Source organism: Megalobrama amblycephala, linkage group LG1 (assembly GCF_018812025.1).
Source record: "Megalobrama amblycephala isolate DHTTF-2021 linkage group LG1, ASM1881202v1, whole genome shotgun sequence".
Lineage (NCBI taxonomy): Eukaryota > Metazoa > Chordata > Actinopteri > Cypriniformes > Xenocyprididae > Megalobrama > Megalobrama amblycephala.
In genome coordinates this window covers 66449388-66469165 of record NC_063044.1, presented here as the reverse complement: position 1 = coordinate 66469165, position 19778 = coordinate 66449388, and the positions used below count along the sequence as shown (strand labels likewise).

The following is a 19778-nucleotide window of genomic DNA, read 5'->3' as shown; positions in this document are numbered from 1 at the left end:
ACTGGTACCATCGGCGCGCACCAGTCAGTGGGTTGTGTTATCTTTTCAATAACTCCGTTCTCCTCCATTCGTTGGAGTTCAGCCTTAACTTTGGGAAGTAACGGTAACGGCACTCTTCTCACTGTGTGGACCGCGTATGGCTCTATGTTCTCTTTTAGATTTATTTTGACAGGTTCGGTTTTCATTGTTCCCTGTTCACCGAATGCCGCGCTGACTTGCTCGATTCTTTTAACTAAGCCCATTTCTACTGCTTGTTCTCTGCTAAGCAGATTGTTCACGGTGTCACCCTCCATGACGTGAATTGCGAACTTTAACTTTTTATCTTTATACTCCGTGGTTGTTTCAAATTGTCCCAAACAATTTATCCTTCCACCATGGCTATCATATCTCGTGTGTGTCTGACTTAGCTTCACTTTATTTCCAAGCGAGTTAAAAGTCTCTTCGTTCATAACAGTCACGTCAGCTCCGGTATCAATTTTAAATATTACTTGCGAGCCTTGCACGTTCAATTTCACGAACCAGTTCTCTGTGACGTCATTCCCTATTTTGTTTACCGTTCCCAGGTAATATGAATCGTCATCACTTGCCTGTGTTTGTGTTTCTCTTATAAACGTTACCTCATTAACTGTCCTTGAGTAACACATACGCTTCCAGTGTCCTTTTTTTTTACATTTTCGACACTCACTTTCTGTTGCGGGACATTTTTCCTTATTGTGATGTTTCATCTTTCCACACTTTCCGCACCGGCCGCCACCGGTCATTCTTTCATTTTTCCTTTTTGCTGGCTTCTTTTCATCCCATCTTCCTTTTCTTTCAGGTCGTCTGTATGTAACCTCCTGAACAGTGCTCGGTGCACCCTCCTCCTGTTGACTCACTTGCTGGGCGATATCCTCCGCCTGCCTCACCATCAGCACCGCCGTGTCTAAGGTAAGGTCTGTCATCAGCTGCAACTTTCTTGAAAGCTCTTTATCTTTGATGCCCACCACGAGTTTATCTCTGATGTTCTCTGTTTTCTGGGCACCGAAGTCACAGCTCTCTGCCAATTCGTATAGTGCACGTATGAACATCTCTGCTTTTTCCCCTGGCCTTTGAATGCGTTGGTAAAAGCACGCCCTCTCGTGGATGATGTTCTTTTTCGGGATGAAATAGTCATTAAACTTGTTCAGCACAGCGTCGAATTCGTTTTTCTGCTCGTCTCTCTCAAACGTAAACAAGCTGAATATGTTCTCTGCCTCTGGTCCCATGGCGTATATGAGGGTACTCACTTGTACCTCACCATCCTCCTCCTTTAGCTTCGAGGCTATCCTGTACCTCGTGAAGCGTTGTCGCCATGCGGGCCACTCTTGAGGTCTATCAAAGATGAAGTTCGTGGGTGGAGCGAATTTCGCCATTTCTACTGCTCCACGACTTCTGACACCATGTCAAATAAGTCTCTCTTACAACGGCTTTGTTGCTAAGAACTTATTTATTTAACGAGTACCACAGACACAGACTCCATTTCTTTATATCAGGCTACTAGTTCCTTAGTCCCTCCCCCGGACTTCTTCCTCATAGGTTGTCACACAACATACGTCATTATTCACTCTCTATGACACTAGCCACTGTACTAAATAGTGATCGACCGATGTATCTGTTTACCGATATTTTTCCCGATATTTAAGCATTTTTCCATAATCGGATATCGGTTTTGTAATATCGGATTCGCCGATTTACGGCGCCATCTTGTGGCCGTTTTGAGATTTCCGCCATTGCAGCCCGGGCGTCTGAGGAGATCAGTCAACAACAACTCAGTGCACAGGTAAAGTATATGTTCTACTTGGTTTGCTTTAATTAATCAACTTTATTTAACATAACAGACATGCACAAATGAGATCTGAGACATAAATTCCTGATATAGTTAATTTATGCAGCTTGTTTCTAAACAATTGAGACGAACTCATTGAGTCACGTAGTGTAATTCGTCATGTCCTGCCCCGCCCCAATAAAGACGTAACTTTACATGAATTAAATAAAACATGAGTGCATGTTGAAAATAAAAGCGCTGAATTTAATTCTCTATCTGTTGTATTTGCTCACCATTAGTCTAGAAGAAAAAGTTCGTTCATATTGCTTAGCAACTGACGGATGATCAGGAGGCTTAAGCACGGCCACTGAATGAAACTTTTGACAAGATTATCTTGTTTAAACACCCTAGATTATATTATCATTTACTACATAACAATTATTTTGCTAATACACATATAAATATAGCCTACCGCTTTGTGGAAATTAATTATTTATTATCTCCATGCGCGATCGCGGTTGATTAAGTTATAGTCAAACAGCACTTTGTCAGTTGGCATTTCATGATTTAACGTTAGATTAAATTTAGATCATAAAATGCCAACTGACAAGTGCTGTTTAACTTTATATAGTCTCGGAAAAAAAAGTTCGTTCATATTGCTCAGCACCTGAATGGGTTGATGATCAGGAAGCCTCAAGCACGGCCACTGCATGAAATTTTTGACAAGATTATCTCGTTTAAACACCCTAGATTATATAATCATTTGATTTACTACATAACCATTATTTAGTTAATAAATATAAAGTTTTTTTTTGTATGCAAGGAGGGAGTGATTGTTATAAATAAAATGGTTTGTTCAGCTCATTTGTGTTGTAATAATTGTCAAAAACAGAAGTATAACAGTAAATAAATATCGGTTCTGCATATCGGTTATCAGGTACATAAACATGCAAATAATCGGTATCGGTATCGGTTATAAAAAATCAGTCGATATCGGTCGATCACTAGTACTAAACAAGAACCTTGGATTGTTTTGGTTATTTTCTATGAGTTTGCGGAGATGCTCGGCCCTGGCTGCTTTTAGAGTCTTTCTATAACGGGACGAGCTGTCTTTTTCATGCGATTCTGAAGACCTCTAAACGAGTTTGTCTCCATTTGCATTCTAGATTACGAGTTTCTCTTTTGATAGCACGAGTAATACTGTTGTACCAAGGTACAGTATTTTTCTCTCTAACCTTTTTAAATCTCATCGGTGCAACAGTATCTAATGTACTAGTGAAAGTGGTGCACATGCTGCAAGTCATTTTCTCGAGATCATGTGTGTGTTTAGGTACGATGAGCAGCTGAGACAGATCAGGCAGTTTATTTGTGAATTTATCTATAGTTGTCGGGAGAATTGTTCTGCCTAGTCGATATCGCGGCGCAATTTGACAAATATCATCAGTATGCAGTACGCATGTTACAAGGTAGTGAACAGAGACGTCGTCACTTTGCGGTAGAATTTCTATATCGGTTGGATTGATTCCATGTGATATAATTAAATCTAGTGTATGATTAAAACGGTGAGTGGGTCCAGTGACGTTTTGTTTGACCCCAAAGGAGTTTAGTAAATTTGTAAACACAGCCCCTTACGCATCATTTGTATTGTCTACATGAATGTTAAAATCTCCAAAAATCAGCGCTTTATCGACGTTGACCAATAGATCTGAGAGAAAGTCTGCAAACTCTTTTAGGAAATCAGCATAAGGCCCTGGAGGTCTATAAACGGTAGCTAAAGCAAGAGATAGTAGCGACTTTTTACTTATATCTGAGAGTGTAACATTTAGCATAAGAATTTCAAATGAATTAAACCTGTAGTTTGTTTTCTGAGTAACATTAAGATTATCTCTATAGATTGTTGCTACACCACCGCCACGGCCAATCAGACGGCATTTGTTTTTATAACAGTAGCCAGGTGGACAAGACTCATTAAGACTGAAATAATCATTTGGTTTAAGCCATGTTTTAGTAAGGCAATTTAAATCAAGACTATTATCTGTGATCATTTCATTTATAACAGATAATAGTCTTGATTGAAATTGCCTTACTGAAACATGGTAAACAAAGCAGCTGCGCTACTGAACAGTATTTAAAATGCTTCAAACAACCATTCAGTATTTTGTGTTCGCAATGTTGTTCATCACCGCACCAAATACTTAATAGACTATTTATTTTCAAACTTAAACATTTTTATATTTTAATGTGGACTACAACATGAAAATGATGATTGAAAATGTTCTGATTATTTGTTACTGTTCAGTAAAACTTAGTGACAAAAGGTTTAATTAGTTAGTATGTTAATTCATTATTACCAAACTGATGATGAAACATACTTTTTATTTATTAATTATTTATTAGCATTTATTAATCTTAGTTAATGTATAATAACATTACTAAGATCAAACATTGTTGACCTGAGCAGTTGTATCTTTTAACATTAACAAAAAATAATACCTTCTGTAACAAATGTAGCAATTGCTCATTCTTATTCTTAGTTAATGCATCAACTAACGTTAAATAATGAGACCTCATTGTAAAGTGTTACCTGTTGTTGTTTGTAATTCTTCAGCATTTTCATCAGTTTGAAATGTTTTACTTCATATTATTTTGTGTATTTAAATGTTCAGAGTATTTTTTGTTATAAGAAAAAGAGTTCTTAAACCTGTTCACACTTATTTAAATTCCGTGATAATACCATATACCATGATAAAAGCCTCAGCAATTATCGCAACATGAAAATATGATACCGTCACATGCCTAATCCGCGTTTTCTGCATTGCGGAAATCATAGCCCCCTAAGCACATATGAATACACGTGTTATATTTATATTCATTTAAAAGCCAATTTTAATATTACTTGTTAACTAATATAATAATTATCTGAATATATTGTATGAATTAAAAGCAATTCATATAATATAAATGTAATAGCAGCAAACAGTGTTGTTGAAATTTTCTCTCTAATAAAAAACATGGAGACTGTGTTTATTGATGTCATTTAATGTTTTATTCTTGCAAGAAGGTCAGACAGCAGCTAGCTCCACCATGTGTGACAGAAAATAAGCAACTTGCTTCTCTATTTTTATACCTTTTTGGCTTACTATTCTCAATAACTGTGTTAACAGAATCCCATGATACCTAGTGTTCCCCAAAACAAGCAGAGGCAAGCAAAATCAAGCAGGTCATTGTAATTGTATTAATAATAATAATAATAATAATATTATATTAAAATGATAGTTTCTTCCTTACATCTGCTATAATATGTCGTTAGTCTTGAGAGAGTGTACATTAGTTAATAAATACGCAGATCCGCTTTTGTTAATAGATTGTCCTGATGGACCAGTGGCAGCATTTTCATTTAGCGTGAAAGAGGTTCAGGGTTTTAATCCATTCATGTATGATTTTTTTTCCCTCATTAAAACCAAAGATGTTCATCAGTGATTGTATATCAAGAGCAGGGACATGTTTATGTGTATTCTGTTTTGTGATTTCAACGTAACGAATAGACAGTATCTGCAACAGTTAATTGATAGACTGAAGGGCTTGTCTGTGTGAATCCGCAGTGTGCACGAGCGCCAAGAGGACACTGCTCTGATAACAGCGACAACGAGCACTCAACATGATTTCAACAACAACACATCCCAGCACCAGATCGCCTATTATTAACACAAATTGATAATCAACTGGAGGTGTTTCTTTTGTATTACATATCCGTGCCACGGTGGGGACAATATCGACCCTTTCAAAAAGTCCCACCCGCAAATTACGCCTATGCCTGGGTAGCAACTGAAACAAGCTTTGTGCAACAGGCCACAAAAGTATCAATTAGTATAAAAACAAACTGATATATTTTTTGTTTTTGGCAGATCAGCCCCTCCCACACTGCAATTCATAATTTATTTATTGGTGAATTCATACAATTCACCAATAAATACTGGAATATTCCCATTAGACCAGCATCAAAGCATCAGGAAGAGCTGAAATCTGCAAAGACTGAGAGGACAGTGAGAACATGAGTGATCCAGAACCCTGCAGAATGAAACACACTGAAGATACTGAAGAACGAAGAGGTTGGTGTTTATTCTTCATTCATTCATTCGTACTGCTGAACAACATTCATGCTAGAAAGATTCAAGCACTTCATCACAGTTAGATAAACAGTTCCGTGTTTCCTCCAGATATTTATTTTTTCGTAAAAGTTATGCTAAGATTTAAACTGCTACAGTAAGAGAATGCTATATTCATAATCTATGGCGAAAATACTATTATAAATAAGGTTAGTGGATAATTCGGCGGCAAAAGTTATTCTAGAAAAATCATGAGTCATCAATAATTTGATCAAATTTGATTAAAAAAAAAAAACATTTAGTGGGGAATAAATAAAAGGTAAAATGTTCCACATTGCTCTTTGTATTGTTATAAAATACTTTGATGAAAGTAATTTATATACTATAAACCATATACCATAAAATAAATACATTTATTTAAATACATAGCGCAGCTTTTTAATGAGGCAGCAAGATATGGTAGATAGGACAGAACAAGATAGGCTGTTAATAATCTTATTGTAAAAGTATTATAATTACAATTTAGCGCAAAATAATAATGTTTAATTTAAAAAGCACCTCAATTCACTCAACTCACAGTGCTTTCAGATGGAGCAGCATTACCTATCACAGAGCCATGTAGCCTTTGTGATTTCATAATCCTATTTAGCCAAATCGGTTTAATTTTCGATTAATCGTACAGCCCTGATGGAAACGATGATATTCCTATTTAAGTTTGAAGGGAATAAAGCCTATGTTTATGCCATTAAGGCAATGTAATTTTGCCAAAGAAGTTCTTTTACTAAGTAGCCAAATGGTAATTTAAAAGCAGTCTAGTTCAGTGTAATATGTTATGTTATCATATCATCATGTTTAACCCTCTGGGGTCTGAGGATTTTTGGGGCCCTGGAGAAGTTTTGACATGCCCTGACATTTGTGCTTTTTTCAGTTGTTCATAAACATATTAATGGAAAAAGTGTCATTACACTGTATTCAGCACAAACTAGGCTACCATAATATGTGAGGAACATGTATGTACATGTTTGTATTTTTTAAGGAATAACGTTTGTGCGTGGTTATTGAAAAAACTAAAAACTTAAGTCACTGAAATAAGGCCAAAAAAAGTATATTACATCTGTGTTCATAAGACTTCTGGGTATTGGAGGTTGTAGACTAGAGTTTTTTGCTTCAGAATTATGTAAAAATTATGCTGCCTACTCCTTCATATAAAACAATATATTGATTTAGTTTTTGTAAGACACTTTTTGTCAAGAAACAACGTATGCGTGGAGGCATGAGTCATCATGAATAATGGCTCATTTCAGCTGAGAAGACAAAAGAATTGCATAGTAATGAGCTGAAATGACTTGCATATTAATGAGCTCTTTCAGTCAGGTAGGCTGTGAAAAAAACCCTCTGTAATCATGTCTCAGCTCAATTTAAAATAATGGTATTCTATTATATTCTTTAAAATATAATTTATTTCTGTGATGCAAAGTGTCTGAACAATTGTTACCTCTATGGCATTTCATATAGGCTTTTAGCTTAAAAGCATGCACATTTGGAGAAATATTGATGATTCTTATATGTTTATGTCAAATTTCTTTACAGAGGAGTAATATTTATTCTATATTTATTCTCATCACTATGAGTGCTGGATTCTGTGTTTTCAATTCATACTCGCAGCCGGAGGGCGCTCTGTATACCTTTAGTCCACAATTTATTCTAAAGAAGAAGAGGACATTTCAGGAATGGTGTTTTCAATTCATACTTGCAGCCGGAGGGCGCTCTGTACACCTTTAGTCCACAAATCCATATAAAGAAGAAGAAGAACCAGGAACTAACTGCATGTCTTCTAGAGCTCGTTAACCATGGCTTTAACATCCAGATAAACACTTTTCAAGATAATAAATACACGATTGAAACGATGTCTGCATGTATTGACTGAATTTGCATCTGAATAGCGCTGGCTCCGTGGGCGTGGCCGCATTAGTGGATAATGAGCTGAATCACGGACTTCTGACATGGCTCTCTTTTTTCATACAGATTACATAAACACAGAATGTTTGTTTTTGATTTAACTTGCACGATTTAAAACCTGACATTTCAACGTTTCTTTAGACGTAAGTGTAATTTTTTTGTCATTAGAATTCACTAAGTTACAGTTCATTTTCTGAGAACTATCAGATTGGACTTCGTTCAGAGGGAGACGAGAGATCACGCATCATGTTAGTTTTCTTTATTTTACAAAAAGCACAACATTTTGTTTTTACTCTGAGTGTACACAAATAAAAGAAGATATTCCACAGATTAAAATGGTGTATAACTCTTAATTGTATGTGCAACATTGACGGAGTATTTTGAGTCTCTTTCACACTGGTAAGAAAAAAAACGCGGTGGTATCGCCGGCGATACCTTCAGACCTCAGAGTGTTAACACTGAGAATTAGAATAATTGTGACGATCGGAGGCAGATATCTAAATCAGAGAAAATCATTGTGGGTTGGTGGCTGGAGGCATTCTTCATAGTGACCTAGGACAGATTCTCATTCCCCTTCTCAGGGAACCATGGTTAAATGTGTAACCTGAGACGTTCTCACTACAGAATCATGGGATGTGTTCCTATAATATTTTAAATATAATAATTTGAAGATTTACTAAACATGAAATTAAACTTTTTTTTGTTTTTATTTTAGACCTGATGGAAGAGAATGAACAGAGTGAAGAACTGAGTGTAGCAGAGGAGACTAAAGAAGCAAAAAAGACTTTGATAAAGAAAAGAGCCAATAAATCCTTCACATGTACTCAGTGTGGAAAGAGTTTCACATACAAATGCAAGCTTGAGAGTCACATGAGGATCCACACTGGAGAGAGGCCATTTACATGTGATCAATGTGGAAAGAGTTTTGTGGAATCTGCAACCCTTAAAAGTCACATGAAAATCCACACGGGAGAGAAGCCGTTCACATGTGAACAGTGTGGTAAAATGTTTCTTGGGTCATCAAACCTGAAGTCACACCTGAAAGTTCATTCAAAGGAAAAGCCACATTCATGTTCTGTGTGTGGAAAGAGATTTTCATTGCTGAGAAATTTACATAGACATCAGAAAATACACACTGGTGTGAGAGAGTACATGTGCTTTGAGTGTGAGAAGACTTTTACTACAGCAAACTGTTTAAAACTGCACCAGAGAATTCACACTGGAGAAAAACCTTACAAGTGTTCACACTGTGACTGGAGATTCAATCGGTCAGCAAATCTAAAAAGACATGAGGGGATCCACAGCAGAGAGAAGCCGCACACGTGTGATCAGTGTGGAAAGAGTTTCACTATTAAAAGTTACCTGAATCTACACATGAGGACTCACACTGGTGAAAAACCTTACAAGTGTTCATACTGTGACAAGAGATTTAGTCATTCAGCAAATCTGAAAACACATGAGAGAATCCATCGCAGAGAGAAGCCGCACACATGTGATCAGTGTGGAAAGAGTTTCTCAACTAAAAGTCACCTGGAGCGACACATGAGGATCTACACTGCCAAAAAACCTTACCAGTGTTCATGCTGTGACAAGAGATTCAATCATTCAGCAAATCTGAAAGCACATGAGAGGATCCACACTGGAGAAAAGCCATTCACATGTGATCAGTGTGGAAAAACATTTATTGGGTCATCAGATCTGAAGAGACACCTGACAGTTCATACAAAGGAGAAGCCACATTCATGTTCTGTGTGTGGAAAGAGTTTCTCACGGCAGCAAAATTTACAAGCACATGAGAAATTACATACTGGTGTGAGAGAGTACATGTGCTTTGAGTGTGAGATGACTTTTATTTCAGCAAGCTGTTTAAAACGGCACCAGATTATTCACACTGGAGAAAAACCTTACAAGTGTTCACACTGTGACAAGAGATTCAGTCTGTCATCAAATCTGAAAGCACATCAGAGGATTCACACTGGAGAGAAGCCGCACATGTGTGATCAGTGTGGAAAGAGTTTCAGTTTTAAAAGTAACCTGAAGAAACACATGAAGATCCATGCAGTGGAGAAACCACATCACCACAGTCGGAGATCACGGTATTGTAGTTCTGAATTTCATCATTAGAATAGTACCCGTATCATCCAATTTAACCTTCCCACACAGTTTGCACATGCGCATTGAATGTGATTTGCTCTAATCAGTTGTTCCACAAGGTGGCAGCACTGGCCTCGGCCGTTGTTTCAGAGTAGAAAACAAAACTGAAGAGACAGAACAACAACAACCGATGCCTGCATTAACCAGCACTTCTGTGAGGGGATTATGAGATAGACACAACTTAAGTTTAAAAGAGCACAATACATTTTGATAAATGTTCTAGTGTGCATGTGTCAACTGTGGCCAGTTTGTTAAGAAGTCCTTAATCCACAGACAGATGTTGTGCTGTATGCCAAGGTCAGACATCTTGGAGTACAATCTGCTGGGTACGATAGTATTAAATGCAGAACTGTAGTCCACGAACAGCACCATGTCCCTTGGTGTTCCAGGTGGAACAATACTGTGTGGAGCGTAGCGGAGATGGCATCATCTGTCGACCCTTCTGGTGAGGGTCCAGGCTGGGTGGCAGAGCAGCCTTGATGTGATGCAGAACCAGTTTCTCCAGGCATGATTACTGGTGTCAGTGCAATAATAAATAATAATAATAATAATGCATTTTATTTCATGGCGCCTTTCAGAACACCCAAGGTCACCTTACAAGCAATATACAGGTCACTGCATAAGACAAAAACAAACAACAAACAAACAGCCTATACATATAAAGTGCATTTAAGTCTCAATAAAACATGTTATAAAAAAGCCTGTATAAAAAGATATGTCTTAAGACGCGTTTTAAAAGTCAACAAACACTCGCTATTGCGAACATCGAGGGGAAGAGAGTTCCATAGGCGGGGGGCAACATAACTAAAAGATCTGGCACCCATAGTAGTAAGTCGAATCCGAGGTACCGCAAGAGAAATTGAAGATGAAGATCTAAGTGCACGTGAAGGAGTGTAAACCTGGAGAAGTTGAGTAAGGTATTGTGGTGCAAGATTATGAAGTGCCTTATAAGTGAGTAGCAGGATTTTGAATTCAACTCTATATTTTACTGGAAGCCAGTGCAATTGCTGGAGAACCGGAGAAATGTGATCAGTATAAGGTGTTCTAGAAAGAACACGAGCTGCAGAATTCTGAACCAATTGAAGCTTATGCAGAAATTTGGAGGGAATACCTGTGAGAAGGGCATTGCAGCAGTAGGGTATACGTGAGGTGACTAATGCGTGAATGAGAATTGCAGTATTATTATTTGAAAGAAATAGACGTAGACGATTAATATTGCACAAATGGAAGTATGCAATCCGTGTGATATTATTAATCTGAGCTTTATAAGATAGTGTGCTATCCATGATGACACCCAAACTTTTAACCTGAGAGGAAGGACAGATTGCAGTATTGTCAATGTGTAAAGAGAAACAAGTAGATTTAGTCACAACAGATCTAGTGCCAACAAGCAGAGCCTCAGTTTTATTGCCATTTAATTTCAAGAAGTTCGCTGAAAGCCAGTCTTTAATTTCAGCTGAACAGCTTGACAAAGATGGCGGAGGAAAAGAACCGGTAGGTTTGGCAGACAGGTAAAGTTGGATGTCATCTGCATAACAATGAAAATTAATACCATATTTCCTTAAAATATCACCAAGAGGGAGCATATATATAATGAAGAGAAGCGGGCCCAAAACAGAACCCTGGGGAACACCAGTGGTGACTGTAGATAGTCTTGAACTAAAACCTTTTAATTGAATACGCTGACTGCGTCCAGATAGATATGAACTAAACCAAGACAGAGCAGTGCCAGTAATACCAATGGAAACTAATCTGTCAAGAAGTATGTTATGTGAGACAGTATCAAAGGCAGCGCTCAAGTCAAGAAGGACAAGTATAGTTAAAAGCCCAGAGTCAGCTGCCAACAGTAGATCATTGGTTATTCTGACAAGAGCAGTTTCAGTGCTGTGGTGGGGACGAAAACCAGATTGGAATTGTTCATACAAGTTATTATTGGACAGATGTTCATGAATTTGAATTGCAATACACTTTTCAACTACCTTGGAGATGAATGGTAAATTTGAAATTGGACGATAATTTTCAAAATCAAATGGATCACCCCCTGGTTTCTTAAGTATGGGTGTAATAATAGCAGATTTAAGAGATGGAGATACAAAACCAGAACCAAGTGAAGCATGAACAATTTTAGTAATCAACGGCAAAAGGGCTGGTAAACAAGCTTTTACTAAAGGAGTTGGTAGAGGGTCTAACTGACAAGTCGAAGATTTAGATTTACCTATCAGACCTACTATCTCTGAAATAGTTGGTAGTGTAAAGTTAGAAAAAACAGAGTGGGGAGGTGTGTGAGTGATAGACTGACAGGAGTCATTGTGAAGAGTACCAATAAGTAATTGCCGATGTACTGTACATTTTCAACCTTAGATGTAAAAAAAGTCAAAAAACGATCACATAAGTCAGTGGAATACATATCAGATGGCAAAGAATCAGGTGGTTTCAGAATATTGTTCACCACCAAGAAAAGAGACCTAGAGTTCCCATTGCTAGCTCCAATTACATTGGAGTAGTAATCGGATTTAGCTGTAGTTAGTGCATTTTTATAATTTTGAACATGTTCAGCATACATGTCTTTGATTCCATTCAATGATTACACAATGGCCGTGTAATCATTGAATGATGTTATGACAGCCTGCTTTGGCACTGGCAGTACTGTGGTTGCCTTCAGGCAGGTTGGAACAGTGTACTCCAAGAGAAAAAGGTTAAAGGCATTAGACAATGCCTTACCTAACACTGCACCAGAGTGGTACCATTACATAGAGTGCTGAGCTGCTGCATGTACATGTGCCGCCATCTTGGGAAAGCATGCATCCAAAGACACCTCTCTCTCTCTTTGTTTTTTTTTTTTTTTTTGCATTTTTTTAATCTGTCACGTTACTAACAGTTGCTATTTTCATAATAGTACAATTGCTTGTGTTAGATGAAGAATTTAAAACCTATATTTAACAATAAATTCATATTATATTGCTCTTTGTCTGCTAGAGGTGCAGGTGCTTGTTGTGTAAAGTTGAACAGAGTAAGGACAAACAAACACGCATCTGTACATCTTCCGGTGCAAGCTGTGTTAAACTGAAATCAGAAATATTTATTGATCATCTTACATCATGTCAGTTGTTGACACTTGTTTGTTTTTGTCAGAACTACCAGAAAGCATCTGGAAGGAGAGGACGGAGAGAATGCCAGTGATCCTGCAGAATGAAACTTCATCATACTGAAGAACAAAGAGGTTGATGTTTATTCTTCATTCCTCATTCATTCATCATGATACTGAAGAACATGCTGATGATCACCAGATTTACATTGTTTCATGACCAAACTAGTGATTTACAACACAAATCATCTTCATTACTCAAATGAACACTCCACTTTAAAATAGGCTCATTTTCCAACTCCCCTAGAGTTAAACAGTTGAGTTTTACCGTTTTCAAATCCATTCAGCCGATCTCCGGTTCTGGCGGTACCACTTTTAGCATAGCATAGCATAGTTCATTGAATCTGATTAGAAAAATGACCAAAGAGTTTCAATATTTTGCCTATTTAAATCTCGACTCTTCTGTAGTTATATTGTGTACTAACACTGACGGAAAATGAAAAGTTGTGATTTTCTAGGCCGAGGAACTATATTCTCATTCCGGCGTAATAATCAAGGAACTTTTCTGCCGTACCATGGCTGCAGCAGACGCAATGATATTACGCAGCGCCTGTGACCCCCTGTTTGCACAGGGAGCGTGCCTTGTAACCATGGAGACGTTTGTGAGAGGCGCTGCGTAATATCATTGCGCCTGCTGCAGCCATGGTACGGCAGCAAAGTTTCTTGATTATTACGCCGGAAGACAGTATAGTCCCTAGCCATATTAGCCTAGAAAATCGCAACTTTTCATTTTCCATCGGTCTTAGTACACGATTTAACTACAGAAGAGTCAAGTTTTAATTAGGAGAAATATCGAAACTCTTTGGTCATTTTTAAGCGAGATGCTAACGGTCTAATCAGATTCAATGAACTATGCTAAGACTATGCCAGACCCGGAGATCGGCTGAATGGATTAAAAAAGTTTGACTCTAGGGGAGTTGGAAAATGAGCCTATTTTCCAAAAAAAGTGGAGTGTTCATTTAAAAAAGGACTTTTCACAATGCACTTTTTTCAAGCATGGAAGCATTTGAAGAAACATTCAGTTGTGTTGTAGGTGGTGGGACAAGTCTGTTGCAAACCTCAAGTATTTTCCACATACCATTCAGGGCAAAAAGAAGATCGAAGCAATTGTCAGAGACACAAAACTAATTTTATCTTTAGCTAAGTGCCCATTACCATCACCTTTATAGTTTGAAAAGTTCCTTAAAAAATAAGTTGATATTACAGTCAGGAATGTGTAATGTGAGGACGTGCAATGCAAGAGACTTATATAAACAGGTGACGTGCTGCGTTTGTCCAGTGACACTGCAAATATGCAGATGAGGACTTTAACCCGGGGTTTAGGAATGTGCGTTGAGAAAAGCTATCTTATGAATATCCCAGATTAACTGTCAACCCCGGGTATAGTAGGAGCAGTGTGAAACGTGAATAAAGATAACCCAGGATTCTGTTTAACAGGGGTTTAGATTAACCCAGGGTTAACTATTTTAAGTGTGAAAAGCCTAAATAGATCATAATCGTGACACAGCAGCTGTCGATCAGATTTGATGGGATTAAAATGACTATTGTACTCATCATGATCTTGACTTTGAGCTTCACTTTTCATTTCACATTTGTCTCTCATTTGAAATCTCACGATTTAATGTTTCTTTTAGACCTGATGGACGTGAACAAGAAAGGAAAAACAGAAGCCAAAACATCTGGCCCCTGCCCTCAGTGTAACAAAGCTTCACATGTAAATCATGGCTGAAGATTCACATGAGATTCACACTGGGAAGAAGCGGATCTGTGAAATCACATCTGCCTTCTCATTATGAAGAAACACCATTTAACTGTGATCAGTGCGGTGAATAGTTTCATTGAGCATCAGTCCTGAAGAAACACCTGAAGATTCACACAAAAGAAGATTCATTTGTAATATTACATCAGAAAAGGCACGCGTTGTGTGTTTCAGTGCAGAAAGTCCTTTACTACAGATGAAAAACTGAAAGAGCACCAGAAAATTCACATTGGAAAAAAAACCTTTAAGGCAAAGTTCAGGAGCTGAAGAAGAGGCCATGATACCTTTTAATAGAGACATGAGTCTGATATTATTTTTTAACTCGTTTTTCATTGTTTTTGATTAGAACATCTAGTTTCTCTTCCACTTTGAATGCACATTCAATTTAATTCAGTTCTTATTTGTATAGCGATTTTCACAATACATTATCGTTTCAACTGTTCTTGATGGGCAGTAATTGAGGCTGGATCATAAAACCTTGTCAAAGGTTGTACATTTACAATTGTATTTCTGATGGTTTCGAATTTCTCAGTGAAGAAATTTATAATATCATTATTACTAAGCTGTAATGTAATATTTTGTTCTGGTGATGTCTGTTTATTCTCTTGTTAAACTTGCCACTGTACTAAACAAGAACCGTGGATTGTTTTGGTTATTTTCTATGAGTTTGCGGAGATGCTCAGCCCTGGCTGCTTTTAGAGTCTTTCTATAACGGGACGAGCTGTCTTTTCTCGCGATTCTGAAGACCTCTAAACAATTTTGTCTCCATTTGCATTATAGATTACGAGTTTCTCTTGATAGTGTGGTAGATTTTCTCCCTCCTTATGTTCACCTATTTACCTGGAGTGTCTCCCTGATCTTCCGGGGCGTCTCCTAATCGACACCCAGTAATATTCCTGATCTTTCGGGGCATATGTCATATTTCAGTCAACGTCTTGACTCTAGTCCTCCATAACTTGCTGCGCAGACATAACCAGATAGACTCCAGACTATGCCTTAGAATATGCTTTATTCACGGCCGGAGGACCTCGTATCAATCAAAGAGAATCCCACCAGCAAGAATAATACAACAGTTTATATAGCACTGGGCCTTGAATAATTAATGAGGTTGATTTTTCACTGTTTTCCAGCTGTTTTTACACTGTTTTATCGTTGTTTTTGTGGTTATGTTTAGTAACTTGTCATTTTGTGATATTTGGAGTTCATTTTCTAGCCCAAAATGCTACATTCACACTCAAAACGATCCATCGAATGTTACCGTCATTGTGTATTGTGTACCAAGTACTGAGGTCTCTGTGTTCAAGTGCCACATTACTTCTAATATGAATTACTTATCTATTGTATTATTTACGTAGATGTTTCTAAGTAAAACATACACTTTAAAAGCAAGGTTTAATTCAGTGTTATATTATTTGAGTAAAATGTATTGCAAAAGAAACTTCAATAAAGTAGAAATTACTCAACCTTTTACTGGCCAAGTTAAAATTTCTTATTTTCTTTGTTAATTTTACTTATCTTAGTTAAGTAGAGTTACTTAATTCCATATTTGAAATTTACTTAAAAATATGCGTGCAAAAACTTATTGTTTTTTACAGTGTAGGTAAAGCAAGATCTGCCCAAATCATATGTTTATTAGTTCGTTGGTTACTCAATATCTTGGGGCTATTATATTTAGATGGTTGTCTAGCTGTCCCTAAGTGTCATTTCCCCTTTTCTTATTTTTGGACATGATTCAGACACACACTGACTTCGGCCCATGCAAGGTTTGAGGACATTTAGTTTTCAAAAGCATATAAATGTTATTCCTGCAAGAAAAAAGAAATGTTAGTTATGATTAATTAAAAAATTCCATCACATTATCCCCCGTCTGATCGTCTCTTACACGATCAAAACAATTTTTTTCATGCTTACATAGTTTACATTTCTTTACTGCATCATCTCATTATAAGTCAATGCTAAATTATATTTGAATACCACCTGATATCTCTTAAAATACCAGTTTTCTCATTCCTTCCATCTCATTCTGTCTTCTAAAAATCAGCCTCAAGAAACACTTTGAACATCGTGTCATTGGAGAAAGAATTATAGTTCATCATAACATCATATACACAATTCGCCTTTATACCATATAGCTTAATGTACATATGTACAGGTATGGCTTCTCTTGAGACACCCCTGCTTTGCAGCATAGTAATGGTATAATTTGTGATGTCAGAAACACTAGTAATTTCAAACCACATTTTTTGAAACTGTCTTTGGTTCACTGGACTTTTAAGGTGAAAATACTCAGCAAAGGTGTTGGCTTATGAATTTGCACATGGTTTGTCTGAAAGCATATTTAAAAAACACCATATAAACAGACATATAAACAACATTAAAAACTTGATTTATTTTCCAGAGTCAACTGATGGGCATGACATATAGGCCTACAACCTCTATTTTAAACTAACTCAAGTCAATTTAGTCAATTTAGGTAATTTCGGAAAAGCGGAATAGTTCATAATGGATCCACTGATCCAGATCATCGACTCGATGTAAACTCGTTGCGAGTTAAGAAAACTTTTCAGAATTTTTCTGTTTGAATTACTCTATTTTGCTGGGATGTCCAAACTGAAGATCTCCACACAATCTTGGACCCATGGACAAATAACATTCCCATCTCATATCCCTGGTGTGGCATTTGTGATTTCAAACACTGGAATCTTAAAGATATTATTCTTAATAAATCTAGAAAATTACCTTTAAACGAAATGGAGTGACCAATATTGTTGCTTTTCTAGCCTTTGGACACCGTGTGCCCTATTTCCCTTTTTGCCAGAGAACTCTACATAGTCAAAAATCTATTTACATTTTTACCCCTAGTTGGTTAATGTAACAGCCCTCACTATCCCAAATCCAGCCAGTTTTAACTGATTAGTGAGTCAAACTCCCACTTCTGTGAATGAACTTCTTTTTCTTTCATTAAGATGCACAGTAGGCTAGACTGGTACATATTGAAAGTAGATTCAGAATTTTATTTTATCAGAGAATATAAAGAACTGCTGTGAGACCAGTGAATAGTCAAAAGAAATCAAATTAATATGATAATTAACAGAATTTGAATCAGTCTCTGTAGTGATCATTGAGATGCAGCACCTGCCCACAAGTGAGGGAATGGAAGTCCTTCTGAGTGGATCATCAGTCGGTTTAACTTGTTGGGCTGTTTGTTGCATTGGATCGTCAGCCAGTGATTGCACTCAAAGGCCTGGTGCTGTGGTGTATGGGCTCCATTATTTCTCTGTCTCTCAGACATTGTGGCTTGTTATCAATCCTGCCACACATTTCATAATGCAAGGCAAAATTGTCTTAAGGAACAGTCTCAAGTGAAAGTTTCAACTTTCCCTGCACTGTATCAGTCCTCTCCATGCTGACCCCTTCAAAGGGTCAACTTCCTTTCGACTTCCCATCAGCCACTTCCTCTTCTTCTCTTTATCTTGTCTTGTTGAACAGACTTCAGTCTATTTGCTCCCATTTGTCAAGGTGGCTGTTCCATGCCTAGTCTGAAATGTGAACACTCAAGAGAACCACATAATTCAAATTAATCCTACAGCTCTTTATTTAAATTCCATTTTTCTTAACTGAAATCAATGTCCCTTAATTCCAAAAGTCTCATCTGGTTAACACAACAGCATTTCCTCATTCTATTAATAAGCTTAGTTCTTCTTTGCAAGAAAAAGCATTAATATATTGTAATGTAATAGCAAAGAATTCTGTCTTTTCTCTTTGCTAGAAACTAAAATCACTGTAATATGCCTGTTATGTGCCTGTTCAAATCATAATTTCTATTTAACTCGGTCACCCAATCTTGTTCTCATTCAACACAACACACAAAAGTAACAAAAAACAAAATCTTAGCATCACTGGAATGGATCAGCTTTTCATACTGTCTCCCAGGGATAACAAGATACACATTCTAGACATCTTCAGATACAGTGTACAATATTGACACACGCAATTATTATCTTACTATTTGTTCATAATTTTTAGACCTATTTCTCAATTTTATGTAACCAATCTGATATATAGGCCTATAAATCAAAGTCTAACCCATAAAAGTTTATCCACAACTCAAAATTTCATAATTCTCATAGGTGCATATTCCTATTATTTATACCTTTAAAAATTTCAGCATTCATTTATTTATTTCAGAATGTAACTATATTGATCTATTAATCATATTCAACATTTCTTTCTTAATTAGAATTAAAGTCTTATTCAAACAAAGAGCAAGTTGTAGTGTTACAGCATCTCAGGGCATTCCCCCTTCCCGAATCTGGTTAAGCTGCTATCACTACCTACCCAAATTCGAAGGCGAGTGTCAGGTCTCTAACATCTATACAAAGGATCATTAACACTAACTCAGCATTACTGTCTCACCCTAAGCACAGGTCTTTAGTCATCCAACACTATCTCTGCCTCAATTGTAAGCATAGAATCTTAAGCCCTTCTAATTCTAGTGTACATGACAAGTTGCTCTCTGCTGCAACAAAGATTTGTTGACAGGTTACTGGGAGCACTTAAACACAACAACTAAAATATTCAACATATACAACTTTGGTTGAATCAACCATAATCACTCACTGCCCTTAACAGCCAAAAGTAAACATCATTTAAATGTGATCACCAGTTTTCTTCAAGAATTTTCTTAACAGAATCCAAATTTCAATTCAATTGAATCTTTTATTTAATTTAGAAGCATTTGTAAGGAAAAGTATGGAGTTCATCCTACCTTAACCTTAAATCCCTTTAGCCCATCCAGGAATGTTCCCTCTGTCAAACAGGGATCTGCAGTCTGGCAGAATGAAGTCAACAAGTTCCTCGTCCCCGTCCACC

The 19778-nt window shown here is 37.0% G+C and overlaps 1 protein-coding gene across 1 annotated transcript; it reads left to right on the top strand.

The window, feature by feature from the left end:
• Positions 1-4829: 4829 nt before the first annotated feature.
• On the top strand, positions 4830-16374 carry LOC125280301 (gastrula zinc finger protein XlCGF57.1-like). Its single transcript, XM_048210754.1, has 4 exons — positions 4830-5892; positions 8564-9944; positions 13135-13222; positions 14782-16374. Exons 1-3 carry the CDS (start codon positions 5835-5837, stop codon positions 13193-13195), a joined length of 1500 nt encoding a protein of 499 aa, XP_048066711.1. The 5' UTR covers positions 4830-5834; the 3' UTR covers positions 13196-13222; positions 14782-16374.
• Positions 16375-19778: the final 3404 nt, after the last annotated feature.